This window comes from Eulemur rufifrons, chromosome 5 (genome assembly GCF_041146395.1).
Source record: "Eulemur rufifrons isolate Redbay chromosome 5, OSU_ERuf_1, whole genome shotgun sequence".
Lineage (NCBI taxonomy): Eukaryota > Metazoa > Chordata > Mammalia > Primates > Lemuridae > Eulemur > Eulemur rufifrons.
The window spans coordinates 30,228,162-30,255,723 of NC_090987.1; the positions used below are offsets into that span (position 1 = coordinate 30,228,162).

A 27,562-nucleotide genomic window follows, 5' to 3' on the forward strand; every position below is an offset into this window, starting at 1 on the left:
CTCCTCCCCAGCCAGCTCCAGCTCCCCTCCCCACAGCTGTGTGTCCGCTGCTCCTGCTTTTGTGTGTCCTCCCGCAGTACTGGATGCCTGTCCAGGCATATCCTAATAGCATAGACAAATTTCTTGCACAATTGTGTCTATAATAGAATGGTCACTGAGTTGATCCATTTTAAGGGTGTAGGTTTTCCTGAATTCTTTATATTTCTACAAAGATAAAATACAAATCACACCAGTGCCCAGATCTTGCTTTTTAATACCATTTCAAATAAAACTAACTGGGACTCCTTGGAGAAAATGTTGATTCTAGGGCTGGGTCAGGGAATGTGCAAGACAAGCCAGGAGCATCTTGTAGTGCCAGAAAAGTGAGGAAGGGCTTGAAAGACAAAATGATGGGGGTGTCATAGGGATCCAGGAGTCAATGGAAAACATGTGTAATGGCCAAGCTGGGAGAGTTTGAGATAATAACAATAATATAGCATTGGATGATAACCCAAAGTATAAAGTCAATATCCATGAGTTGATGTACATAAATTAATTATTGACTAAATATATACACTAGGGAGAAAAGACAAAAACTCTCATACAGAAGAATTCCCACTATATATGTAAATACTCCCCCTTCAAGTAAGTGGAGCATGATTCCTCACTCTGTAAGTGTGCCCTACACTTAGTGACTGGCTTCCAAAACTACAGTATGGAAAGGAGGTGGGGAAGAAACTTCATAGTGAAGAAGCCTGACAAATGCTACCTCAGCTAGGCGATCCAGGTTAATGTCAACAGTGACAAGTCAGGTTGATGGTATGTGCCCTGACAGGATATGATGAGAATGGCACTTTACATCTGTGGTCATCTTCCCCCAAAAACACATAGATAGCTAATCATGAGAAAGACATCAGACAAACCTAAAGTGAGGCACATTCTAAAAAGTACCTCACCAGTACTCCTCAAAACCTGGGAAGTTGTCAAAAACAAGCAAAGCCTGAGAAACCATTATGGCCCAAAAGAGCTTAAGGAAACATGACAGCTAAAGGCAATATGACATCCTGGATGGGATCAGGATGAAGACATTCGGGGACATTAGGGGAAAGAGGACATTAGGGAAAACTAATGAAATCTGAATAAAGTATTAAGTTTAGCACAATAGACACCCACCAGTGTAAAAACACCCAAAAGTTAAAGCTCACAGCTCCTATAAAACAATAGCACAAAAAGGAAAACAAAGCAACAAGTTATCATCCAATATGATGAAAACAACACTATTCCACATATCAATACTAACACTGAACATGAATGGTCTTAGTACCCCACTTAAAAGACATAGACTGGCTAAATGGATGAAAAAACACACCCCAAGTATATGCTGGCTCCAAGAAACACATCTAACTCACAAGGACTCACACAGGCTCAAGGTAAAGAGATGTAAAAAAAATATTCCACGCAAATGGAAACCAGAAGCGAGCAGGTGTGACCATTCTCATATCAGATAAAATAGAATTTAAATCAACAACGGAAAAAAAAAAGACAAAGGTGGCCACTAAATAATGGTAAAGGGAGAAATCCAACAAGAAGACATAACAATCATAAATATATATGCACCTAGCACAGAAGCTCCCAGATTCATAAAGCAAATTCTACGAGACTTAAGCAAAGAAATAAACAGAATGAGAACGGCTTTTTTACCACAATACCCTGACCGACAATTTTGAATTTTTGCACGCTTTTCTTTACTTTACCAAAAAATATTTCTAGAGTCAACAAAGAGATGTCGTTTCTGTGCTGCAACGAAAGCCTTACCTCAAATGCAGCACAGGATTTGATCGGGTAGAGGTAAAGGTTGGTGACAATGTGTGGCCCGAGGCCCCCGTCCCGGACCCCTGCAGCTTTCTCTGAAGGTGTCTGCTGGGTTCTGGTGGCCTCACACAGAGGTGGGGGCACAGCCACGGCATGGACAGCGGAGGATGTTTCCGTCCAAACCCTGGCGTCTGTGAGAGCACCTTCCTGCGGGGAGAGGCCAGGGCTGCCCTCACCCTCTGCTGAAGGGGCTCCGGCCTCCCCGGCAGCATAGACCTGAGGGACAGGCTGGCCCCCAGCCAAGCACAGGCGGGTGTCTACGATGAACCTGAGAAAGGCCTGGGCATCCTCCAGTGTAGACATGTATCCAAACGAAATCCTCACTGAGCCGGTAGGCTGCCCATCCACGAGGTCGATATTGTCTCCACAGACATGACCCGCCTAGAACAAAAGGGAAGTAAATTAGCCACAGTGACTAACAGACACATGGTAAAATAGCTTGGTAAAACGAATTTTGTTAATTTTAAAGTTAACCCAGGAAGACACTAATATGTGCCATGTGTCTGAGCCATAGTTCAGTTCTGCACGCTCAGGCGCCCACCGTCTGGACCTCACTTTGCTCATCTGTAAATCAGGGCTGAGATCAATCTGAAGGGTCCACTGAAAGGTTTAACAGAAATACTTCATGGAAAGTGTTTGCCCAGAGCTGGCACAGGGCCAGCCTCAGTGGGGGCAACGCAGACCAAGGCTTCACAAGCTCCGAGGGGTCGCTTCATGGTCTACCCAGGGCTGAGGCGGCAGAAACACCCCTGGCCACTCCCTTTCGCCTCTCAGTACTGCAGGGAGGCCTGAGCCCCGAGAGCCATGCCTGGACAAGAGGGAACAGCAGAGACGCCGCCCTGAGAATGACCAGCTTGAGAGCCCCTGCCGGGAGGTGGAAAGAAGGTGGGAGGGTCCAGTCACCCACATAGATAGAGCCACGGCATTCCACAGGGTCAAATGTCATATCTAGAACTGCATTTCTTTCTGTTCTGAGCCCCCCTATTCCCACCTCCTCTCTCTTCTCCTTCCTTTTCTCCCTCTACTCCTCCTCCTTTTAAATAGAACCCAATTCATCGTTAGTTGGGATCTAGTATATACAATATTTCCTGTCAACCCAAATGAAACTCAAATTAGAAACTCTTCCAAAGTAAGTAAGAGTTCTTTGCAACTCAAACTATTCTTATGAAATGGTTCAAAACTGGCTGGACCCTGAAGTGAGAAAGCGCAGGCCAGGGGAGAGGTGGGGAGGGAGGATATCCTGGGACTCCACACCCAACCGGGAAGTAAGCTGACTCCAGCCTGGAGGCTGGCCCCGCGAAGGACGGAACCAGTGAAGGGCATGTCCTAGCACTGCCCTCAAAGTAAAAAATGAATCAGAAAGTTCTGCCATAGAGATAATATCTTGAAACCTTTTCTATTTTTGTTGATCCCTTTTTCCTTTGCACATCCACAGAGCAGGCTTGGAGAGATGTGCCTTGCAGAGCCAACCCCTGCCCCAGACACACCCAGCCACGAGGGTCACTGGAGGTGCCACCACTGGGTCTTGCCAGCCAGCATGTGGGCTGCAGGGTGCTGTACCAACCTCAAGGTGCTTCCTGACCATCTCATTGCTTATCCCCAGGTGCCTCTGGCAGGCCCCAGTGTTACAGAAGCAGCCGGTTCGCAGGTGGATATTGTACAGACTGGCCATCTTGTCCACCTGCGGATCCAACATGACACAGAACCAGCGTTACAAATGCACAGTTGTAGTCTGATCACCAGGGAGAGTTTCAAAGCAGCATTTGGACCTCTCTTTCCTAACAGTCAAATGAGGATACAAACTGGGGATTTTGCTCTAAAATGCCATGATCTGTCAAGACTTTATCAAACATTTTATAAAATGTTACTGAGAATTAAAATCTATCCAGTTGGATTATCATATCAAATTCATGCCAAATCCCAAGTTAAGAGCCCACACGTTTCCACATTTCAGTGGGGCTGGAGACACCGGCAGTGTTGGCATCGGCTGCACAGGGCTGGACCACAGAACAGGCCCCGTGAAGTGCGGTCAAAGCAGCACCGCCTTGGCTCACGGCCCGGACTACAAACATTACTGTGTTGACAGTATGTGTCATTGATTTGCTTTTCCTAATTTTTCCAACTTTGGGTTCAATCACAGAATCGCTGAGTAGTCGGGAAGTTCCCAAGGCTCTTTCCTGCCCTCTGGAGGCCCTGAGAGGTAGTTCACTCACTCGAGGCCCAAAGATGTCTGCCCCAGTTCCTCCCGGCTATGGGACAACAACTCCATTTCCCCCCAGGGCCTGTGGGGCCCAGTGAGGATCCTCAGCCCAGGTGGCTCAGGCTGAACTCAGGGGAAGCAGTCACCTAACTGCATTCAGGGACACAAACACATCTTGCTCAGCTGGTTAAGACTTTGAACTTTTCTCCCTGGGAAGTCACATGGAGGGTGGCCAGAGGCAGCCAGGAGTACGGCTTCCTCTGAAGACCACAGGTCACCACTTGGTCAGCCTGGGCTCCTGGCTGGGTGATGGTGCCTCCCGCAGATGCTTGTCAAGACCACGGCTGTCTTCACTTGGGCCATCTCCCCCGGTCTGTCCAAGTGAGAAGAAGCCATTTTCTGGGTAGAACTGAAAGGCCTCAGAAAAACAACTCTGTTCCCTCACCGTGGCACAGAGAGCTGCTAGTGAAACTCAGGGGTTCCTTGGCTCTGTGAGGTGAGACCTGGCAGCTCCACTGGGTCTGGCCAACTCCAGTTCCAGAATCAGGTTTCCATTCACAGGGCAACTCCCAGGGACACCAATTGCTCAGTTCCCACCATGATGAATTAGAATCCCCATGGCCACCCTCACCTGCTCCCCAGTATTGGCTGTTCCAGGGACTATCGCTGTGAAACAAGCCACCCAACCTTGGTAAAATAAAACAATAACAATTGTATTATGCTCGTGGCTACAGTGGATCAGGAATTCAGAACAGGCACACGGGAGATGGCCTGTTTCTGTTCCATGATGTCTTGAGTCTCAGCTGGGAGGACTGAGAGGCTGGGAGTAATTTGGCATCTGGGGCTTAGAATCATATGGAGACTCATTTACTCCTATGAGTGTCTCGTCCCCAGGGAGGGAGGGATCCAAAATTAGAACTGCCAACCATGGCGCCTGCACTTGGCCTCTCCATGCGGCTTGGGCTTCCTTGTAGCATGGCAGCCTCAGGGTACAAGACAATAACCAACATGGTAGCTCTGGGCTCCAAAAGTGAGTGTCCCAGGGAACAAAGCCAACATGGCATCACCTTTTCTGATCTAGCCTCAGAAGCCATGCAGTGTTACCTTCGTGGCATTCTGTTGATTATGAACAAGTTACAAACCAGCCCAGATTCAAGGGGAAGAGACATGGACCCCAGCCCTCCATGGAGGAGTGTCAAGGTCACATGGCAGAAGAGGGTGTGGGTAGAAGACACTGTTCCGCCACGCTTGCCTTTTGTCCTGATTCCCCATCATGAGTCAGTCTCCTCCTGCCCTCAGCCCTGGGGAACCCCACACAGGCCCAGCCTGTGCCCGGCCAGCTAGAGGAGGTTGGTGCTATGGCAGGATGAGGGTAGGGTCCAGGGAAGGCCAAGAAACTGGCCCAGTCACAGGTTCCGGAGCCTCCCAGCCTAGGAGCCTTTGTGCTCAATGATTATGGAGCACTTACTTTATCCCAGGTCCTGTGCTAAAACACGTATCTATTGTATCTCATTTAATTCTCAAATCAACACTATAAGCAGGGAATATTTTTATCCCCACTTCCTAGAGCCTTGGAGAGCTTAACTCACCCAATCTCACAGAGCCTGCTGAGGCAGTCAGATTCTGAACCCATACTTTTAACCACCACACAGAGTGACAGCCAACAGTGCAGAGAGCAAAATTAGGAGCCCTGGATACCAAGAGCAAGAACACGAAGCCTTCTCACAGAAGGCTGAATTATGTTACACATCCCCTGAAAAAGAGACAGCCAAACGCAACTATTATCTTTCCAAAGGCCTCTGAAATCCCTGTGGAATTCCCACACCATCAAGTCCCTTAGCTGGGAAAACCAGAACTGGACTTTCCTGAACTGGTATCAGCCGGCCATGCCTCTGCCTTGGGATCCGTTCATGCAGTGAGCGCCCTCTACCGACGCACGGAGGCAGAAACTCACCCTGTGTCCAGCCCTGGGGAAGGAGAGTCCCTGAGCACCTAGACAAGCAGCCCCCTCTCTCCCTGGTGGTTCCTCCTCTTTGAGGGTTCTCCTCTCCCCCCGCCATGCCATAGCACGTACAAATTTAATTTAGATTCAAGCAAAAAACTTATTTTACCAACTACCTAGGATAACACATTTAAGAAGGCAAACTTTTTCCCTCCATGCATTGCCCACCACCGCCCACCCCAAAAGCATTTAAAATCACATGCTTCTTAGTGGTGTCGGGACTATTCTGCCGGTAGGTCTGACAGCTGGGGGCAGCGGGGGAGGTGGCTGCACAGATGACATGCTCAGAAGACAACCTGTGGCTGCAGAGTGTCTGCCCCTGAACACCAGCGAGGACCAACACTTTCCCTGGAGGAATAATTCCCAAGTGTGTTCTTTAGGAAGTTTATGGCTATTCAGAATGGGGGTGGATATTCCTTGGGATATGGATTTTGTTTGGGAAATTTGGGGGATAACAAAGGTGAATGGGGATGCAGCTTTCAGGGGAAGACCCGCACCATCTCCCAAACTTACCTGACAACTGAATCTGCTCCTCGCAGAGCTGCTTTGGGAAGGACCTTTAACTTGCGGTGCCAATCTGTGACACCCCATCTGGTGACCACCTACCACCATGCCTGAGTGCTCAGTGCAACGCTGGATTTTTTAGGGGACCAGGAAGTGACTGGCTTACTCAACTGTGGCAAGGACCCAAGCATTTCCCCAACTGCAAGCCACTGTTGGCATTTTTTCCTGGGTATATCTGCAGGAACTATTTTCAACCGCCCCACCAAATGCTTTGAACTCATAATATGCATAAACCAAAGCAGAAACAGGGCTCTGTGACACTGAGAGTGTCATTTCTGCTCGTCATAAGAAAGAGTGTTAGAAAAGGTAGACCACCTACCACCATGCCTGCAAACAGCAAGGAAACAAAGGTGGAAGCAAGCCCATGGTTCTCTGTGACATTGTAACACGGTCTGACACAGCGCTGGGACCACCAGGCTGTCTGCACATGAGATGACCTCAGCCACGGGGTTCTGTCTGTACTACTTCACTGTCTGAACTATTTTAGCGTGTCTCCCTCGCTGGCAAACTGTCCGCTGTCCCCTTCCACTGCTATCAGAAGAACTGGCCTCTTTCTACCCACTTGAAACTTACCACTTCTGGCTGAGTAAGGAGGCTGAAAAACTAAATTGCCATGCTTGTTAGAACTGTGTGTAAATGAGCGGGGGAAAGGCTGTGGGTGAGGGCCAGGTGGTCTCTTCAACAGGGCATGGACTTTGTCAGAGCTACTTCCAGGGCACAGAGGCCTCCTCTGCAAAGTTCAGGGCTCAGCACGGCTGCCAAGTTCCAGGCGAGAACAATTCTGTTGTAAAAAGATCAGCAAGAGGAAAAGAAAACCCACCTGGGAGTAACCAATGACGTTCCCATTGTCATCCAGCACATTAAAATTGATGATAGGACCCTGCACCTCGGGGCTGCTGAATTCCGAATCGCTGTAAATCCGCACCACGGGAGCTCCGTTGGGGTACCGGAGAGAGGCCAGGGCGGCGTAGGTGTACCGCGCCAAGGTGAAGGTGTGCTGCCTTATGTTCTCCATCCCACCTCAAAGCCAATTACGAAATGCAAAGAGAACCATGAGCGTCACATAAATCCATTCACTGACTAGTAAGAAAACAAGCTCATTGTAAATGGCAAACCTGGACCTCACATTAATGACTCTAACTATGTGTAACCAGTGCATGGCACTGCCCTTGTGACAAACGTTTAGGTCTTTGCTACTGAACAACAGTTTACCATTGCTGTTTCTGCAGAATTTTCCCGTAGGAATTCCTGTCATCCTCTTTCTTTTTTTTTTTTTTTTTTTGAGACAGAGTCTCACTTTGTTGCCCAGGCTAGAGTGAGTGCCGTGGCGTCAGCCTAGCTCACAGCAACCTCAAACTCCTGGGCTCAAGCGATCCTCCTGCCTCAGCCTCCCGAGTAGCTGGGACTACAGGCATGCGCCACTATGCCCGGCTAATTTTTCTATATATATATTTTTAGTTGTCCATATAATTTCTTTCTATTTTTAGTAGAGACGGGGTCTCGCTTTTGCTCAGGCTGGTCTCGAACTCCTGACCTTGAGCGATCCACCTGCCTCGGCCTCCCAGAGTGCTAGGATTACAGGCGTGAGCCACCGCGCCCGGCCTATCCTCTTTCTTAATACACGACATTACTTAAACATTCAGATAACTTAGACCCCTTGGTAACAGATTGAAAAGATATACAATCTTTTTTCTTTAAATAGTTCTTTTGCTGTTTGTTTTTATTAATGTTTAAATCATTTCAATATTATGCAAAGCAATGAAGGATACGTGTTTCAACACGGATGACCCTTGGGAATGTTATGCTAAGTGAAGTAAGCCAGACACGAGAGGGCAAATATTCTACGATTTCACTTCTATGAGGCACCTAGAAGGGACAAATCCATAGAGACAGAAGTAGAATAAAGGTTACCAGTGATGGGGGCGGTGGAGGGAATAGGGAGTTATTGCTTAATGGGTACAGAGTGTCTGTTTGGGATGATGAAAAAGTTCTATAAATAGGGGTGCTATTGCACAACATCATGGATGTGCTTAACACCACTGAATTGTACACTTAAAAATGGTTAAAATGGCAAATTTTATGTCATTTATATTTTACCACAATTAAAAAAAAAAGTGATTAAGTAGGAAAAGTCAGGGTTTGCCACATTGTGAACTGATACTGTCAACTTTGGGGTTCGGAGGTGCCCCTGGTCCCATTAGACCCTGTCACCATGATTTGGGTGCCCGTTAATATCCTTCCTTGGGAAGTGCTCACTTGGCAATGCCTGTCTTTGTCATCTCCTGGACAGGACAAATCCTGGATGCTGCCCACTCACCTCCCTACGTATTACCATTGGGACGACCCTCTCTTCCCGTGAATCCTGCCTGCCCCAGTGTTGGGCTAAGGCTGAGGACCTGAGGGGTCCCATTATTGTGACAAGATAGAGAACATTTGTCAGGAAAGATGTGCCTCGTGCAAACACTGTCAGCAATGACAGTGGTTGGGAGCTCAGGGTCAGGCGTCAGTGTGACCTGGGCTAAATCCCAGTTACCAGCTCCCTGGCCCGGGAGGGCATTTATCCTCTCTGGGCATCAGCTCCTTCCTGGGCAAAGTGGGCTTGGCATGCAGCTCCCCGTGGGGCTGGGGAGAGGATCCAGAAAGGCCAGAGCTGCACAAGGCCTCAGGCTCTGTAACCATTCCCAGTCCAGGGACCAAGGACGGCTCCTCCGTTTCTGTGAAGCTATTCAGCTCCTGCTTTGGAATATCTCCTACCTGTTAAAATGTTCTTTTAGCTGACAGAACAAAAATCAACCCCCAAACCCCTGCCTCATCCTCTTGCTCTCAGAAGCCATTCTGGAGTTATCTGGAGTCAGGTCTAACTGCACGCGGTGCCCAGGCACCACATGCCGCTTTCTTCCACGGGCTCCGTCTCCATCTGAGTTCTGCGCCAGAGCTCCCTTAAGGACACGGCAACAGAAGCCAATTCCACGTGGATAAAAACGTCCGCTGACCTGTGAGCCGCTCGAGGGCATCAAATCCATGTTTCAGCGCGATCACGTCAAGGAACGAGATGGTGCCGTCTTCAAACCTATAACCATGGGGTGAGGGGAACAAGGTCAACTGTGGCCAACACAATCCATGTGCATTTTGTGGTATGCGGCAAGGTTTAGATTTTAGGCTTAGCCGTAACCTATTAATATCTGCCCTCTGCTGCCTTATTAAGACACTGCTCTCCCCCTCAGGAGAGAGGGATTTTCACACCAAGACCTATCTGCCTGCCTCTGGCCCTGACCCGCTCTGCAGCTTTCTTGGGCTGCTCCAAACTTCCTAGGGTGGGCTGGCAGTGGCGATAAAGGGTCCTAAACGACAGTCACCACCTTGAGACACTAAGGAGACAAGAGATGCTTTGCTGCAGCAGGAAGACTGGAAAACCTTGTGAGTTGGGCTTTTGAACTACTGCCCTTTGACCACAAGAGGGCAGCACTCAGAGGGCATCAGTTCAGTGTGCTCCATCCCGCAACGAGGAGCTTCTTGAAAAGAGTCTAGGGTTCCAAAGTCTCGGAAACCACCGGTTTGGGTTAAAATTACAAGGCTCTCATTAATACAGCAGATGCACACCTTCCTCTTCATCAAAGTGTTCATTCTTTTTGCAGTTGTAATTATTCATTTAGTCAGAATATTCATCAGCTCTTTATTGTCCAACCTACTGTGTGCCAAGCACTGCTCTGGGTGCCAAGCATACAGCAGTGCACAAGACAGACCACATCCCTGCCCTCACAGTGCTCCCATTCTGTGAAACAAGGAACAAAAGCCAACAAATGCACACAAAGAAACCAAATAAACAACATGCCAGACGGCAACAGGAGCAATGAAGATGCTTAAGGAGAAAGGGGGCTGGCGGCTACTTCACACAGGGTGGTCAGGGTTGGTCCTCTCTGAGGAAGACCATCTGAGCAGAGACCAGCTAGTGAGGGAAGTCAGGGAGCAGAGGAAAGAGCTAATTTTTGAAACTACTGAGCTTGCAGTTTCTGCACCGCAGGAGAAGGTACAGCAAATGCTCTGAGCAGGAAAAGCCTGGTACATCCAGGAAGAGCAGATTAGTGGGCCTGGGCCAGCAAGGGGGACAGTGGCAGGAGATGGAGTTGGGTGAAGGAGAGACAGCAAGAACTTCTGCCCTGCATGAGACACCAAGTGGCTGGAGGGCTCCGCTCAGAGGAACAACTATGCTTTAACTACACCCCTCTGGCCACTGGAGCTAGAAGGGAGAGCAGAGCAGCAAGGGAGGAAGCAGGGAGATAGTGAGGTTTCCGTGAGGATCCGCGTGACCAACTGCAGCCTTATGCAAGTTGAAGCTTTCAGTGGAAACGCTGTGTTTAGTATCTTAATACTCTAGGAATAAGATTTGCTAACAATGTTAAATTTCCTTATAAAACTAATGGTCATTAACAGACATGCAGAATTAATGAGTCAGTAATGAATCAGTTATTCATTGACTATCGTCAAGGCCATGGCCCTATCTGCAGGATCCCTGAGTCTGTGTAGGGTCTGTGGAAGATCCAACCCGCCTTCCCATCCAGGCACCAGCAGGGTGACTAGCTCCCTACCCCACCCCATGCCGTCCCCACTGTTGGACCAAGCAGAACCCTGGGTCAGCTGCCATTTTCACCCTCTCACAAATTGGACCTTATGGGTCCCAGCCGTGACCACCTGGGAGATTCCCGGGCGTAACCCACACCACCTGTCCTGCAGCCTAAGGAAGGGGCATATGCCAACAGACCTGGGCAAAGGCTTCTGGCATTTGAGGGCAAGCGGCAGCCTGCCCCAAACTTCCTTTGTAACTCACTCGCAGGGGGGCCCATAGAGGCTGCTGCCAACAGTGCCCCCCCACTAGTCTGGTGGTCTCTAGTTTAACTGATTCTTCTTGCTAACTAGGTGCCAAGCTGAGCTGATTCTAGCTGCTGGAGAATCAGCTGTGCTGTCAGCGTGGTTCACGCTTGTTCCAAACAGTGCCATCGTTTCAAACCACTGCTTCAATTGCTGCCACCTGTTGTTAGTGCTGTGGGCAAAGGCCTGGTGGCCCAGCCTTCCTACCTGTGAAGGGCTTCACCTCTTCTGCCTGCAGCCCTGGTCCCCCACCGCTATTGAGAAGCCCTCGAACAGGGGCAGAGTTCACTGAGCTGCCTGTGGCACCCTCAGCCCACCTCTGAGCCCTCCCACCATCCTGCCCCTGCCAGCAACGTCCCACCGTCCTCAAGTCCGAGGAGCAGCCCCGTCCCCTGCACCATCCCCTGTCTAGGCGGCACATGCCAACCGGCGTCCACCCCCTGTGGCAGCGTCACCTTTCCGCCACCGACGGTCTCGGGATGTAGAAGTCTTCTCCGGCGAGGTAGGCAGCGGCCGTGCCTCCTCCAAAGTAGGTCTTCCTCAGTAGAGGAGCCACGCGGTTATGGACCAGCAGCGCGCCCAGGCCCGTGGGGAATCCGAAGATCTTATAGAAGGAGATGGGGACAAAGTCAGCCGGGTGCGCCGACAGGTTCAGAGGCGAGGTGCTCACGTAGGAGGCCGCGTCCAGCAGCACGAACCACTTCCCGGGCGCGCTCACGGGGCGCCTCCGCCCGGACTGCACGTCTGCGACCCAGGACAGCGGGTACCTGGTTCCAGAAAAGTTACTCTGCGCCGGGTAACAGAAGAGGTGCGGCAGCTGGCAGCCGGGGTCACTGGCCGCGGCACCCGGTTCCTCCACCGACCACAAGTCCTCCGGCCTGACCGGGGTGGACGTGACGTTCACGGCCGCGGTCACCTTCCTCATGCCCACCACGGAGGTGTGGCTGTCGGTGAGGTAACAGAACCGGCTCCCGCTGCTCTCCGGGCCCCGGGACACCCACGGGAAGGCCTCTGCCACCAGTCTGAGAGCGGCCGTGCTCCCGGCGGTGAAAACCACGCTGTAGTCTTCTGCGGTGGTGCGGAAGTGCGCCAGGATCCTGGAAGAAGCACAGCGTCACCGCCATCCCTGGTCCCAGCCCCAGTGCTGAGTGTTCGGAGGTGGGTTTATTTCTGCTAAATACGATCGTCATCGTAACCTTAATATCTAGGAAAAAACTCCAGATAGGCTTTGCCACAGTTGTGAAGTCAGGGCAGGGCAGAGGAAGTCGTGGGAAGAGATGGCAAATGGTCCCAACTCGCAAAATCACCCTGGCTGCCAGTCCCCGTCTCCTATCAGATATGAGAAAAATCCACAACGACCCCAATCTTCATGGAAAATACCCTCTCCTTGGCGTTTTTCTACCCAGCTCTAACATAACAGGTTTTAAGTCATCAGCCTGTTTACAATGTTTTTAATTTTGACAACCCCATGGGAAAATAGTATCATTTTCAAATTTGAAATTGTGTTGATTTGAAATTTTTAATAATTTTAGGTACCATCTGGAAGTTATTTGCCAGAAAATAATTATTATATGTGGAAAAGTATAAAGGGCTGTTTACCTTACAAATACTAGAAAAAAGCGGAGGAAAGACAGGGCTAAAACAAGATGCCTAATGAAACTTCTTACGAAAAGGACAACCAGAGGACGGTACTTTTCTTCTTTCTGAAAACAAGATCCAGGATCCTGGATCACTCCTTGTCACTCTGGCACCAGTCCAGAGCCACACAGAACAGCCACGCGCACCTCAGAGCTGCCCACCTGTGCTTCTCGACTGCCCTACATGCCCTACCTTCCTGTCCCCTGCCTCTGATGTTTTTGAGCATGCATGCATTGTGATCTTCCTGACACCAACTTAGAACCTTTGTGGGATTCAGGCAGGTGCTAGGAAGTCCATCTGTCCACCTACGTGGGCCCATCCAGGCAGGTGTCCCTGTTACTCACCTGTAGCGCACCTGCTCCACGGTGTCATGGGTGAGCTTGCTGCTGATGTTCTGGCTGTGAGGATTACCTGGCAGGTTACAAAGATAAAGCCATCAAATCACGACTGATGGTCTCTTCTTTTGTGTTCCTTCCAAACCCACTCCCTTGGTTTCTCAAAAGGCTAAACATAAAACTACCATGTGACCCAGCAATCCCACTCCTAGGTATCTGCCCACAAGACATGAAAACTTAGGTGCACTAAAAGACTTGCACGTGAATGGTCACAGCAGCTTTATTCATAAAGCCAAACTTTGAAAACAATGTAAATATCCATCAAGTGCTGAATAGGTAGACAAAATATGGTACATCCACAAAGCGGAAAAGTATTTGGCAATAAAAAGGAACAAACTACCAGCTTTGTCATGAATGAACTTTAAAAACATGCTAAATGAACAACTCCAGACACGAGAGCACATACTGCATGAATCCATTTATATGAAATACCCAGCAAAGGCAATTCTACAGAGCTACAGAAAGTAGTAGATTAGTGGTTGCCCAGTACTAAGGGTAGCAACGGGGATTCACTATAAATGGGCATGAGGGATTAGGGGAATAAAAATGTCTAACTAATTTACACTGATGGTCGCACCACTCGGTAAATAGCTAAAAATCACTGTATACCTGAAATAGGTGAGTTTTATGCTATGTAAAATATAACTCAATAAAGCTGTCAAAACAAACGTTAAAAAACCCTTCCCTCGCTAGTAAAACAAGATGGGATCTGGGAAGAGTGCTTTGGAGCTGGAAGCCAGCGCAGTGGCAGGCCAGCACAAGAGCCTTTGCTACAAGTTCTTGACAGGTGACCCGTGGCTCTGTTAATTAACTCCAGAAAACCCAGTACACACATTCAGGGGGCTGCCCTTCCCTCCAGCCATGGGGCAGAGGCATGAACACTGCTTGATCTAAGTGCCCATCTATTGCCCTACAGATCCCACCACCACTACCGGCACCATTCGTGCAGAAATGCATCGATCTCCGCCTCCAAATATGTGAAGGGACCATCATGTCTCCTTCAGCCACCCACCGTCAAGGATCAAGGCCCTCTCGATTTCACCCTTCCCCATGTTGACATCTGGTTTTCCTCCCCTCCTGGTGTCCTCACTGAGTGTGTCCCAGAGTATCATGATCTCCCTTAAAACTCAGTGCAAGGGCCGGGCACCAGCATTTCGCAGGAGCTACATGTGCCCATTAACGAAGGCTTAGCCTTTTCTGTTGTAGAATTTTCCCCCTAAATACACTGAAGGATCACACTGGATTTCTGGCCACTGCAGCTATCAAACATTCCTTTGCCACATAGCTAGGTACCTGTGGGACCTGGCACTTATCCCTGCTGCCTCTGCTCAGCTTGGGTTTTAGCCTTGCATCTTTAGGACCACCTGCAATCTCGACTCCTCGTCTCTCGGGCTGGCACTTTTCCCACGGGTATGACTCTGGCAAAGGGCAAAGGAGAATTGCAGGTCTCTTTGCAAATCGTGGATTAAAGTCAAGATACAGTCCCCTCTTGGCACTTTCCCTGAAGACTATTCCCCAGATTTACATATCTGCTGGCTGCCCAGAGCCAAGATTCAAAGCCCCTTAGAGTGGCATAACAGAACTGTCATGAATCAAGCCCTCTGGTGGGAGCTAAGGGCTTTGGCTCTGGCATCAAACTGCCTGGAGACTTGCCTCCGGTACTTGCTGTCCAGCCTCTGGCTACTTACCCACCCTCTCTGGGGCCCCATTTCCTTACCTGTAAAACAGAAGTGATACCAGAACCTATACCTCTTGGGTTGTTGTGAGAATGAAGAGAGACAATATATGCAAAGCATTTGGAACAGTACCCAAAACAAAGTGAGTGCTTGGTAAATATAATTTATTGCTATTCTTATTAGAAATATTACAACTGCTACTGGTGCTATTATTTCAAACTCCCTTTCCAAGGTACCTCCTGATCATGTTGTGCTGCTGATTAATGCCCTCCATGACTGGCCATTGTTCCTAGAATAAAGACCAAACTCCTGTGAGCATCTACAGTGCCCTGCATGGGCTTCTCCCTCCCCATTCAGATCTCTCCCCCTGTCCTCCCCTCCCTCCGCACTCCTGGACTGGTTCCTGAAATCACTACAGCATCTTGGCTCATACAGTCACCACTGCCTACTTATACTTCTGCTCCTTTTGTCCGAGTGAATTTTGGCTCAGCCTCCAGCATTCACACCCTTCCAAAGGAAGCTTTCCCTGGCACACACATGCCAACCCTCCTGCCACTGCACACACAAGCTGCCCTGGCACCAGGCACCTTCTGTTCATAGCCCTTCACACAGCTGGTAATTCTGTTTAATTGGAGATCCCTTGACTAGACCACAGTCTCCATGAAGAAAAGAACTATGTCTCTTTTGTTCCCACTACAGCACTGTGTCTCACACACCATAGTGGCTCAATAAACAGGGTGAATGAATGAATAGATTAATGTTCCTCTGGCTGTCCCTCACTCTGCACTGTGCAGTGTCACTCACCACCACCAAACACAGCACCTTTGAACTTCTGTGCCCTTCCTGACACTGAACCCTTCTGCAAGTAACCCCTTCTTCTGGAAGTATCCCTGAGCCACCCTTTCTATCCTGGCCACGCATGTATGATACGGAATGACCCAGGGTGCTTGCCTGGCCCCCATCTAACATGGGGCTTATTCAGCTCTGTGTGTTCGCTACAGCTCCAGTCTATTAATCCAACATTTATTAAGTATAGATATATCAGCTGCATGCAATTGGCTAAAATCTGTTTTGGTGTTTTTCTTTTTTTTTTTTTTTTTGAGACAGAGTCTCATTCTGTTGCCTGGGCTAGAGTGCCGCGGCGTCTGCCTAACTCACAGCAACCTCAAACTCCTAGGCTAAAGCGATCCTACTGCCTCAGCCTCCCGAGTAGCTGGGACTACAGCCATGCAACACCATGCCCGGCTAATTTTTTCTATATATGTATATTTTTAGCTATCCAAATCATTTCTTTTTATTTTTAGTAGAGACGGGGTCTCGCTCTTGCTCAGGCTGGTCTCGAACTCCTGACCTCGAGCGATCCTCCCGCCTCGGCCTCCCAGAGTGCTAGGATTATAGGCGTGAGCCACCGCGCCCGGCCTGATGTTTTTCTTTACCATAAACGTTTTCCATGAGATCACGAGTGAAGTTTTCAAGCTGGCTCTTGGGGAACAAGGTGGCCCCTGCATGGTCAAGGTAGACAGTTCCTGAAAGAAAACACAAAATAAAGCTATAGGTTGTTTTTCGTAGGTATTCCAGGCCTTTTGCCTAAATCTGGTTTCCAAGAGCCCGGCCAATGCCCATTAATGTGTGGAGACATAACATGAGGCCACTCGGTTCTCTGAGCCTCTTGACATGTGCGTCTTAATCCAAGTGTAGGTGTGAGCAGTGGAAGGATGCACTATAATGCTTAAGGTCCTTCCAAGCTGGGAGAAAGCCTTCCTGATTAACCAGCTCTTCTCACTTTCACTCTCCTATGAACCGGGAACAGCGTCCCACACAGAGGAGGCACCCAGCAGACATTTGTGATGAATGATGGCAAAGCTGTTTCACCTTGTGACTCACACCCTGTCCTGGAGGTTCTGTGTGGCTTCTCTGGGGGCTGAGTCCTGATCCTGCTTTCCCACGCTGCTGTACGGTCCTAATACAGCAAAGAGAGCTTCAGAGAATATGAGAAATGTCAGTGATCCTTCTAGCCTCTTTCTTAGAGAAATGCAAACGTAGATAAGTGTGAGATACTGTGGCTTACTGACCAGATTGGCAGAGAGCAAAGGCTGGATACCTCACTGTGTGGGTGAAGGTGTGGGGAAACAAGCTTGCTGGTACAGCCTGGTAGGAGGGTAAATTGGTACGACTTCTCTATGGACAGCACTTTGGCAATATCAGTCACACTTTAAAATGCAAACACCCTAGAACTTCTCTTCTAGTAATTTATCTCTTAAATACCCACACCTTTGTGAAGTGACCTGAATATTAAGATATTCAGTGCAACATTTTTATGCAATAGCAAAAGATTGGAAATGACTTAAATGTTCATCAACATGTATTTATAATAAAGAATTATTATACACCCATCTAACACTTTATAGATACTGACATGGAACAAACTCTGAGATATACTTCCAAGTACATACAATGTGAAGAGATCCGTTCATTCACTTATCAAGTATTCTTTTGTGTAGAATGGATTTTTGTTTTATAACAGTTTTATTGAGATATATAATCCACATACCATAAAATTCATCCTCTTAAAGTGTACCATTCAGTGGTTTTTAGTATACTTATAAACTTGTGCAACCATCACCACTATTTAATATTAGAACATTTTCATTTACCCCCAAAATAAATCTCATACCCATTACCAATCACCCCACAATGCCCCCAACCCCAGCCCTTGGCAACCACTAATCTACCTTCTGTCTCTGTAGATTTGGCTATTCTGGACATTTTATACAAATGGAATCATACAGTATGTGGGCTTTTGTGTCCAGCTTCTTTCACTTAGCATAATGTTTTCAAGGTGCATCCATATTGTAGCATGTATCAGAACTTCATTCCTTTTCATGGCTGAATAGTATTCCATTGTATGAATATACTACATTTTGTTTATCACTAATCACTGATGAACATTTGGGTTGTTTCTACTTTATGTCCATTATAAATAATGCTACTATGAATATTAGTGTACAAGTTTTTGTGTGGACGTATCTTTTTTCTCATTTGGTAGGTTTTCCTTTTACTTTCTTGATGTTCTCTGTTGAAACTTAAAAGTTTTAAATTTTGTTGTTATTGTTGCTTGAATTTTGGGTGTCATAAGAAACCATTGCTTAATCCAAGGTCTTGGTGATTTATGCTTGTGTTTTCTTCTGAGAGTTTTATGCTTTTAGTGATTTCATATTTAAGTCTTTGATCTATTTTGAGTTAAGTTTTTAACAGTGTGACATAGGGGTCCAATTTAATTTCATTCTTTTTCATGTGTGTGTCCAATTGTCCCAACATCATTTTCTGAAGAGACTATTCTTTCCCTCAACAGGTCTTGGCAGTTCTGTTGAAAATCAATTGACCATAAATAATGTATGGGTTTATTTATGAACTTACAATTCTTTTTTTTTTTTTTTTTTTTGGAAACAGGTACTCACTCTGTCTTTTAGGCTACAAGTGGCATGATCATAGCCCACTGCAACCTCCAACTCTGGGGCTCTAGTGATCCTCCCAAGTAGCTGGGAGTACAGGTGCATGCCACCACGCTCAGCTAAATTTTTTTTTTTTTTTTTTTTTTTAGAGACAGGGTCTCCCCATGTTACCCAGGCTGGTCTTGAACTCCAGGGCTCAAGAGATCCTCCCATTTCCACCTCAAAAAGTGCTGAGATTACAGGCATGAGCCACCATGCCTGGCCTGAACTTACAATTCTATTCCATTGGTCTATATGTGTCTTTACACCAACACCACACTGTCTTGATTAGCATAATTCTGTAGTAAATTTTGAAACCAAGAAGTATAAGTCCTCCAACTTTGCTTCTTTTTAAAGATTGCTTTGGGTGTTCTGGGTCACTTGCATTTCTATTCAAATTTTAGAATCAACTTGTCAATTTCTGAAAAAAAGGCTGCTGGTATTTTGGTAGGAATTGCATTGAATCTATAGATCGATTTGGTGAGTTGTGCCATCTTGACAACTCCAATACTTGAATATTAAGTATTTCAATCCATGAATACAGGATATCTTTCCATTTATTTAGGTTTTCTTTCATTGCTTTCAATGCTGTTTTTCAGTTTCCAGTGTATGTCATACTTCTTTTGATAAATTTTTCTTATGTATTTTATTCTTTTTGATGCTTTAGGAGTTGTTTTCCTAATTTCATTTTCCATTGCTAGTCCATAGAAATTGAATTGACGTTTGTATATTGATCTTGTATCCTACAGCCTGGCTGAATATGTTTTTTGGTTCTAATATTTTTGTGTGTAGATTCCTTAGAGTTTTTTATATACAAAATTATACTATTGGCAAGTAGAAATAGTTTTACTTCTTCCTTTTCAATCTGGATGCCTTCTATTTCGTTTCCTTGCCTCATTGCTCTGGCTAGAACCCCCAATACAATGTTGAATACAAGTGGTAAGAATAGACACCCTTGTCTTGGTCCAGAGCTCAGGAGGAAAGTTTTCAGCCTTTCACTGTTAAGTATTATTAATACATTAACTGTGGGGTTTTTGTAGATGGCCTTTATCGCTTGATTAAATTTCCTTTTATTTCTAGTTTATTGAATGTTTTCAATACATATTGAGGACCTATTTTATATCAGGCATTGTTCTACGTGTTGGGACACAACAATAAACAAAATAGAAGCTAACGTGATAGTGGCAGAAAAAGATCATAAACAAATAAGCATAAACTATGTCAGGTGGTAAGACATATTATGGTTTACTTGCATAAAATAAAAAGTGTGCAAACACACATAAATATAGACAACTACTGGGAAGGTACACAAGACATGCATGACAACAACTGACTCTGGTGTGGCTGCAATGGCTGCAGCTGGAGTGAGAGGGAGGCTCCCTGGCAATTCTTCAACCTCCTTTGGCAAATTTTGAATCTGGTACCATTTAAATGTATCACCTAGTCCAAAATGATAAGTTTTAAAATAATGTTCTCTTTTACTGAAAATTTAGAAATACAAAGGTACCAAAGGCTTTTGTTCACCCAGGCATCAAGCCTGGCTCATGTGAAGCCACAGAGCACAGGTGAGATCTGAGAACCTGCTAGGGACCACCACACACCACACCCACAGTCTCCTGCAGGGCCAGGAAGCCACTGGGAGTCAGCTCCCTTGGCCTTTGGTCCAATAGTTGATTTGGGGGGGGGGGGGAAGGGGGATGGGCACAGTGGCTCAAGCCTTTAATCCTAGCACTTTGAGAGACAGAGGAGGGAGGATTGCTTGAGGCCAGGAGTTCAAGACCAGCCTGGGAACATAGTGAGACCCCATCTCTACAAAAAATAGAAAAATTAGCCAGGCATGGTGGTGCACACCTATAGTTCCAGCTAGTTGAGAGTCTGAGGCAGGAGGATCACTTGAGCCCAGGAGTTTGAGTTTGCAGTGAGCTATGCTGATGCCACTGCACTCTAGCCTAGGAGACACAGCAAGACCCTGTCCAAAAAATAAATAAATAAATAAAAGGCAGCTGTGTTACATCATCCAGGGATCTGATCTTAGGAGAATATCAGGCAGCATAGTAGTTAACAACGCAGAACCCAAGCCAACCAACCTGGACTGAATCCTGGCTCCACCACCAGCCATTCCGGGCCCCTGTTCCTTCATCTGCAAATGGGGTGAGGACTAGATGATTAAATATGCCAGCACTCAGTCCAGTGCCTGGCACACAGTAAATACTATGCAGGTTTAGCTGTTATTAGGGGCAGGCAAATGACCTCAGAGCCAACTGGCAGATCTTCTTCAAGAAAGCGAATTCCAGGGTCTGCTCTGGGTCACACCCTTCAGTTCTCAGCTCCACGCAGGGTTTGAGAGGTCATCAGTCAGCACCCTAAGGCTTCAGGAGCCACTTGAATCACTTCTGCTTATTCAATATGCTCCCTTCACTAAGGCAAGCACGTTCCCATCTAAATGGTCAGGTGAAACATTTCAGCACTTAAAGGTTAAGCATTTAATTATCCACAGCTACCACTTAACCAGATAAATTCTCAAACCAGCGGAAAAATTCCAGGAGGGTAGGGGAAGGGAGAGGAGAAGGTTATATTATTTTGGTTTGTTTTGTTTGTTTTTTCCTGCCTCTCTCTGCTTCATTTGTTTCTATGAGGAAAAAAGTGGATATGTTCCAAGACTCCCAGCAGTGGGAGGAGTATCAGCTTAATGCACAAAAGTCTACTTTAATCATAATGTAGAGGAAATATTGGGAACTTGCACTAAATAAATAAAAGATGCTCACAACACTGCCACAAATGCCAAAGCTCCGAAAGGGCTCTGAAGGCCAGCCTGGGGGCCTGGCTTTGCATCTCAACCTTGCACTTGAGGGAAAAGTTGCTACTCTCTAAGGAACAACAGTGGAACCAGGAGGGGCCCAGAACCTGCCTCTACTTTCCCAAGGTAGTGTTGAGGGGAGAGGCTGGCCCCTAGTGGGAGTGAGGGACCAGAGCTGGCGATTTAGGGGATTAAGGAGGCGTGGTGCTGAGTAATTATGGCCCAACATGAATTGTCCCGCCTCTGGGATTTGCTTCAAAGAACGGAGAGCCTCCCTCTCTCTGCACCTGTGGGTGTTCATCGTATCAGTCTCTCTATTTCCGCGTGGTAGGAAATTTCCATAATTAAAAGTTCATAGAGAGAGAGGGGGGCAGAGAACACGGAAAGCAGAGGGGTGAGCGGCTGTCTCCAGCAGGTGACTGAGTGAGGGGGAAGAATAGGGCGGCAATAGGGAGAGGTCGGCAGAAGGACTCCTGTCTCCCTCTCGACTCTCACAAGAGGAGCCGCTACAGCCCTCATTGCCCCCCACAGGGGAAAAGTAGTTCTCCAAAACATGAGGCAGGGGCCCAAAGAGCTGAAATCAGCTACCCGGTTAATGAAACGTGAAGTCATGACTGCGGTTCTGCCGCAAGCGGGGGAGCGGTCACCAGGTGTTCATCACGGCAGAACAAACACAATGAAGCCCTGTACCCTGGGCCATAAGCTGCCCACTTCTCCTGCGGACCCTCCCTGACCACGGGGCAGGGGTCTGAGGGACCTCCCCCATCAAGGTCCCCGGCACAAGGCAACAGAGGGCCGGTTGGCCAAGGCTAGATGGAACTTGATTTCCAATTTAAATCAGCCCTGAGGAACTCAAAGGCACGTGTGATCTCCGTCAGTGCTCGAGTTCTTAAAGGTCAAATTGCAGGGTTTGCTAAATCTTCAGAGGCATTACTCTGACTGCAGGAGTGAGAAGAATGAGACTTTCGAAAATAAAAGCAGCGGGGTCTGGAGCGCAGCCTCGGGAGGCCCCTGCCCAGCCGACGGCTGCGGCCTCGCAGTCCCAGCGCCCAAAGCCCGCAGAGTCGCTGTCCCAACCCAGCGAGCTGGCCGCCCACGCACCACTCCTATCCCCAGGAGGACATCGAGCAGTCACGGCTGCTGGACATCCTGCATTTTGCAACCCCGGCTCCAGTTGGACGTTTACAGTCAGGGATCTAAGCCCTGTTTGCAGAGAGACGGGAAAGATGAAAAGGGCTTGATTGGTCCCACCCCCCTGGAAGGTCTAAGGAGCAAGAGTAGCAAGCAGTCTTGGGTGGGACCTCAGGGAGCCGCGTCCACAAAGCGGACGCATGGACATGTCCCTCCTGGTCTTTCGATTCAAGATGTGCCCCAAATTAGGTAGCGCCGCTCCCACCCGGAGCAAAAGCTCCTTACGCGTCGGTTCCAGAAACCGCGCGCCCCCGAAGCCGTCTGCCCGCCCGCCTCACCTGCCAGGCGGCCGAACTCGCGCGCTCGCAGTTCCCGCAGGCTGCCCGGGCCGTCGCCATAGGGCCGCGGCGCGTTCGAGTCCCGGAACCACCCGAAGGCCCGCAGCTCGGCCCCGGGATCTGCCGCCCCTCCGGCCATGGCCCAGGCTCGCCCGCCGCGCGGTCCACGCCAGCCCGGCCCCGGGAAATGCGTGAGGCCGGCCGGCAGCGACTCCGCCCCGGCCGCGCCCCCCGGGCAGCCAGTGACACCCGGTCCGCGGCCCAGGGGCGGCGCCTCGCCCCAGGAGCGCTGACTCACGCGGTGTCACCTCTGGAGGGCCTTTTCCCACCTGAGCGCCCCCGGTTTTGTTGTCTGTTTAAACAACCTCCAAAGGGGCCCACGGGGATGCCCCCAGGTACTTGGAAGGCGAAGTTCAAGTTTATCTATGTCCCACGGAGAGGCAGGTGGACGAAGCAAAGAAGTGCTTTTTCCTGCTCAACATCCTGCAACCCTGCGATCCTCCCCGCACAGTGCCCGGGACCCCAACCCTCCTTGGCCGGGACCGGCGTCCGTGGGGCAGGGCGTTTGCAGGGAGACCTCGGCTTCTCTGGATGCTGCTCCCCAGCGGGGCGTGTGCTTGGTGTGTGTGAGAATGTGGCTGAGCAAAGCGTAGAAAAGGGAAAAGATTGGGGATCCTTGAGGCTAATAAGCTCTTAGCAGCTGTGCACCGTCTGGGAAGCGCGGGTGCGACTGAGACAAGAGGGCAGGAGTGCTGGGGGCACAGGGGTTCTGTCCCGGGGCACCATTGCCTCAAGTGTGGAGGGCCTGGGCAAACCCACGTGCGGGAAGTGTGGGGCAGGAATCGGGGGTGAGCAGGCAGGTGCGCGAAGTGGGACCCAGGTACGCGGAGGGGGTGGGGAGGGTGGCTCACGTGCGATCCCAGGTGCAGAGCCCGCTATGAGGGATGGGGTGGAAGGAGACCAGGTACTGCACGCCCAGGCGAGGTGCCGGCTGTGGAACCAAATGGGGCAGGGATGGGGAACTGGCTGCAGATGGGCAGCACGTGCTGGGGACCTGGGAGAGGGGACTCAGATGCAGGCCCAGTGAAGGACCCAAGGTACTCCAGCGGGGTCTGGAGCCCAGGAGCGGGCCACCGGCTCTCCCACTGGCTCTCGAGGCATATCGCGGTGGGACGAGGTGCAAAAGGAGCTTATGCCCCCAAGCACGCAGCCTGAGCTGCGGCCAGGTCCTCGGTCACCGGGGTAAGGGCCGCAGACACCATAGGATGCGTGAAGATGTGTGATGCCTCCTGGTGGCCCAGAGTGAGAGCCATGGGAGGGCGGCGCACAGCCCTGCCTTTCCCGGCCAGGCACCCAATACCAGGTCAGAGAAAGCCCCTCCATGAGGAGCTCGTTGTCCTCTTGCCAGAAGCACCGGGTCCAGGGACTGTAGCACTAAAGCCGCTGCCTGGACTCCTACATGCCTCGATGGCCTCTGCCCTCTGACGACCCAGCCTCTCTCCCTCACTGCAGAACACGCAGGACCTTACTGGACAAGCACTTATTCTGGAAGGAATGAATGTATTGATGAATGAATGCTGGCATTGCCCATTGGCATCACAGCGCCCCCCACCATCTGCACACCTTCTGGCCTTACTTCGAACAGGCACCTCGGACACTGGATCCTCTTCTGTAAATGTGACTGGGCAGCAGCAATGACAAGAGCTACCTTATGGAGGCCTCGCTATGTGCTGGGCACTGCACTGTGTACACTCTGACTGTTTACTGATTATTCAGTAATTACATACACAGATCTATGAGGTGGCTCTTACAGATGCAGAAGCTGAGGGAGAGTGAGGTAGAGTCACCTGCTCAAGGGCACACAGCTAGAAGACAAGCCAGCTGTGGGAAGTCAAGTCTCTGGAGCTCAAGTAGTTAGTGTGTTCTGCTACCTCTGTGTTGTGAGCCACTGTGATCCTCAGGGCCTCAGTTTCCCCCTCTAAGTTGGGAGGGCGGTGGGGGTTGATCTTCCCAGCAACTGTACAGTGTGTCACTCCTCACCCTTCCTTTTAATGCCCGGCTTCCCAGCACTACTCTCCTCTCTGCGGCTTTCCAGATATGAACTTGCATGAATCACTGGGGAAGCCTATTGAAATGCAAATTCTGATTCTTTGATTTGGGGTGGGGCTCAAGTTCTGTGTTTCTAATAAGCCCAAGTGACGCTGATGCCTCCTCCATTCATGGTCTGCACTCCGAGGAGTGAAGGCCTAGGTCACTTCCCTGGAAATTTACGGAGTACCTCTCCTCAAGGAGTTCTGTGACCGAGTAACAAATCGCCAATCCACTAGGGCACTGCTTCAGATCAGCTTTCCTGGTGATGGATGGGAATAGACCAAATCAGTGCAGAACTCTTGAAGGTTATTAAATATCACGGAACTACCATTTAACCGAGAAATATTTTTCAGCACTTGCTATGCTCACCCAGGGTACTGTGTGCTTGGAAGGGTGTGAAGATGGTGTGCCTACAGCCGTGTAGGGAAGTGAACTGTTGTACGTCCAACCACAAGGCGATGTGGGCTGAGTGCCCAGCAGCTGGTTCAGGGTGCAGCTATAGGAATGCAGGAGAGGAGGGAGCTATTTCCAACAGGGTGTCCAGGGAAGGTACCCCAGATGAGGAAGCCTTTGAACGGGGCCATACCAGTGAGCTGGTGAAGAAGGGAGGGGAATAGGGAGCATGGAGGGACTCTGGGAGCCTCAGCTTCTAATTGGCACCCTTGGGTGCTTTTCACCAAGATTCCCTGGGCCTCTCTTACCAGAAAGAGACTGTCAGAAATCAGACTGCTCGGTCTCACCCTGCCTTAAGCAGAATCTCCAGCCCCATCAAGTAATGTCTTACCTGTGTTGCTCAGTTGGTGAGCTCCTGGGTCCTGTGCCACAGGCTTGAATCACCAAAAATGATTCACTTGAAAATCACTGTTGCTTTGGCAGGATGTTCTTTCACTGTTCATTAGGCAGCTGCTCCCTGCTGGGACCATGGGAGGCGTTGGGAAGACAACAGTGGGTGAGGAAGGAAAGCTGCAGAGTGCTGGAATGAGATAGGTTCACAGTCAGGTCACCCTCAACACGGCAGAGCACTAGAGAAGAGGCCTTCCCACAAAGGTCAAGGCTGTGGGGGAAAGAGCCTCCCCCTGTGGGGCTGCAGGGAGGGTCCTGGAGGAGGAGATGGGGAAGGGAGGGCAGCATTCCATGTGCAAAGGCCTGGAGGTGCAAAAAGGCTCAGAAAACTCCAGAACAGGCCTTCCAGTGAGGCTGGAGCACAGAGTGCAGCTCTGTGGGGATGAGTGGGATGGGGAGGCAGGGGGCAGACTCTGGGGTACAGAGGAGCCTGACCTTGGTCCAGCAGGGTCTCAGGAGAGTGACTGGCTCAGAGGTGCGTCTCAGACACAGGCAGCACAGAGGAGGGTGGGCGTGGGGAGGCTGCAGGCAGCACTGCTGTCAGAGGCTCGGATGGTACAGAGGTGATGGAATTCAGGGCAAATGGGGACCAAGGAGGGCTGGCTCCGAGTGACTTCGTGCTGTCAGATTGGGAGACTGAGTGGACACAGGGGGGCTCAGGGATAGGGGGACAATGTGGACCTCTGTTCAGGACATCAGAGTGGAAATTCAGGGCTCAAGTGTGACAGAGTATCTGGGGTTGGACCCACAAGTTGTGTGAGGGGCTTGTGGAGGGGTCAACTCAGGAACTCTGGAGTGTTCAGGGAAAGAGGGCAGAGCCCTGGGGACAGTGGCACTTAAGAGGTGTCTGTCTGCTGCCACTGACAGGTGAGAAGATTCAGTTAGAGACGTGGGGGCAGAGCCTGAGAGAGCAAAAGTTGCAAAGCCAGTTAGGACAGGATTAAGCAGATTACAAAACTTGCTGGGTAGGCGGTGTGTGCTGGCCTAAGTGAGAACAGTCCTATTTTCTGGGTGGGGATGGCCGCTCCCTTATAAGGGTCAAGTCTTAGATGGTGTGAGGAAGAGTAGAGGTTTTCCCACTGGCTAACGTCCCAAAAACCTTTGCTTCTCAGTCTGGGAGGTTGTCGGGGCCGCAATTATGATGGATCAAACTCCCTGCCAAACTGTTGGGATGGAGGTGGGTGTTTCCAAGAAGGCTGAGTTTAGATAATAAAATTAATTTAGCGTTTCCTGCTAGAGTGAAATGCACACCTCCTTAATAATGAGAACCCACAGACCTAGATTTCCTGATACCTAGGAAATCACAGCAGGGAGTAATAAGATAGACACAGCAATGGAGCAGGTTCCTTTCCAAAGCCTGGCCCAGGGCCCTGGGAGGAACTTGAGAGCAGTGGAGAGATCAGAAAGCCCAGGAAACTCCCTCCCCTAGAGTGACCAGTGACCTTTCCTGTGAATAGAAGCTAAAAGGGGAGCTGGGCATCAAGACATGCTTGGGAACAAGGCTCCATTATATCTACATTCAAAATGTTCAAAACAACCAAAACCCACCAGTACTAGGCAGACCACAGGACTGAGAGGGTGGGAGGGCCCAGAGCAGCTATCTTCCTGGTGCGGTTTCCCTGGGGGCTCAGCTTCTGTGCTCATTCAGAGCAGACCCTCGGCCCACAGAGCAGGCCAGC

General features: G+C 49.4%; 1 protein-coding gene across 1 annotated transcript in view; it reads right to left on the reverse strand.

The window, feature by feature from the left end:
* MOCOS (molybdenum cofactor sulfurase) overlaps positions 1 to 23,128 on the reverse strand; it is a 47,679-nt gene extending 24,551 nt beyond the window's left edge. The window contains exons 1-8 of the mRNA XM_069468451.1: positions 22,950 to 23,128; positions 16,629 to 16,718; positions 13,466 to 13,532; positions 11,939 to 12,580; positions 9,611 to 9,687; positions 7,438 to 7,637; positions 3,416 to 3,532; positions 1,795 to 2,232 (exon numbers count right to left, since the gene is read on the reverse strand). Of these exons, the coding sequence (XP_069324552.1) occupies positions 1,795 to 2,232; positions 3,416 to 3,532; positions 7,438 to 7,637; positions 9,611 to 9,687; positions 11,939 to 12,580; positions 13,466 to 13,532; positions 16,629 to 16,718; positions 22,950 to 23,088 (1,770 nt within the window). The 5' untranslated portion in view covers positions 23,089 to 23,128. The remainder of the gene's footprint in view (positions 1 to 1,794; positions 2,233 to 3,415; positions 3,533 to 7,437; positions 7,638 to 9,610; positions 9,688 to 11,938; positions 12,581 to 13,465; positions 13,533 to 16,628; positions 16,719 to 22,949) is intronic.
* Positions 23,129 to 27,562: the final 4,434 nt, after the last annotated feature.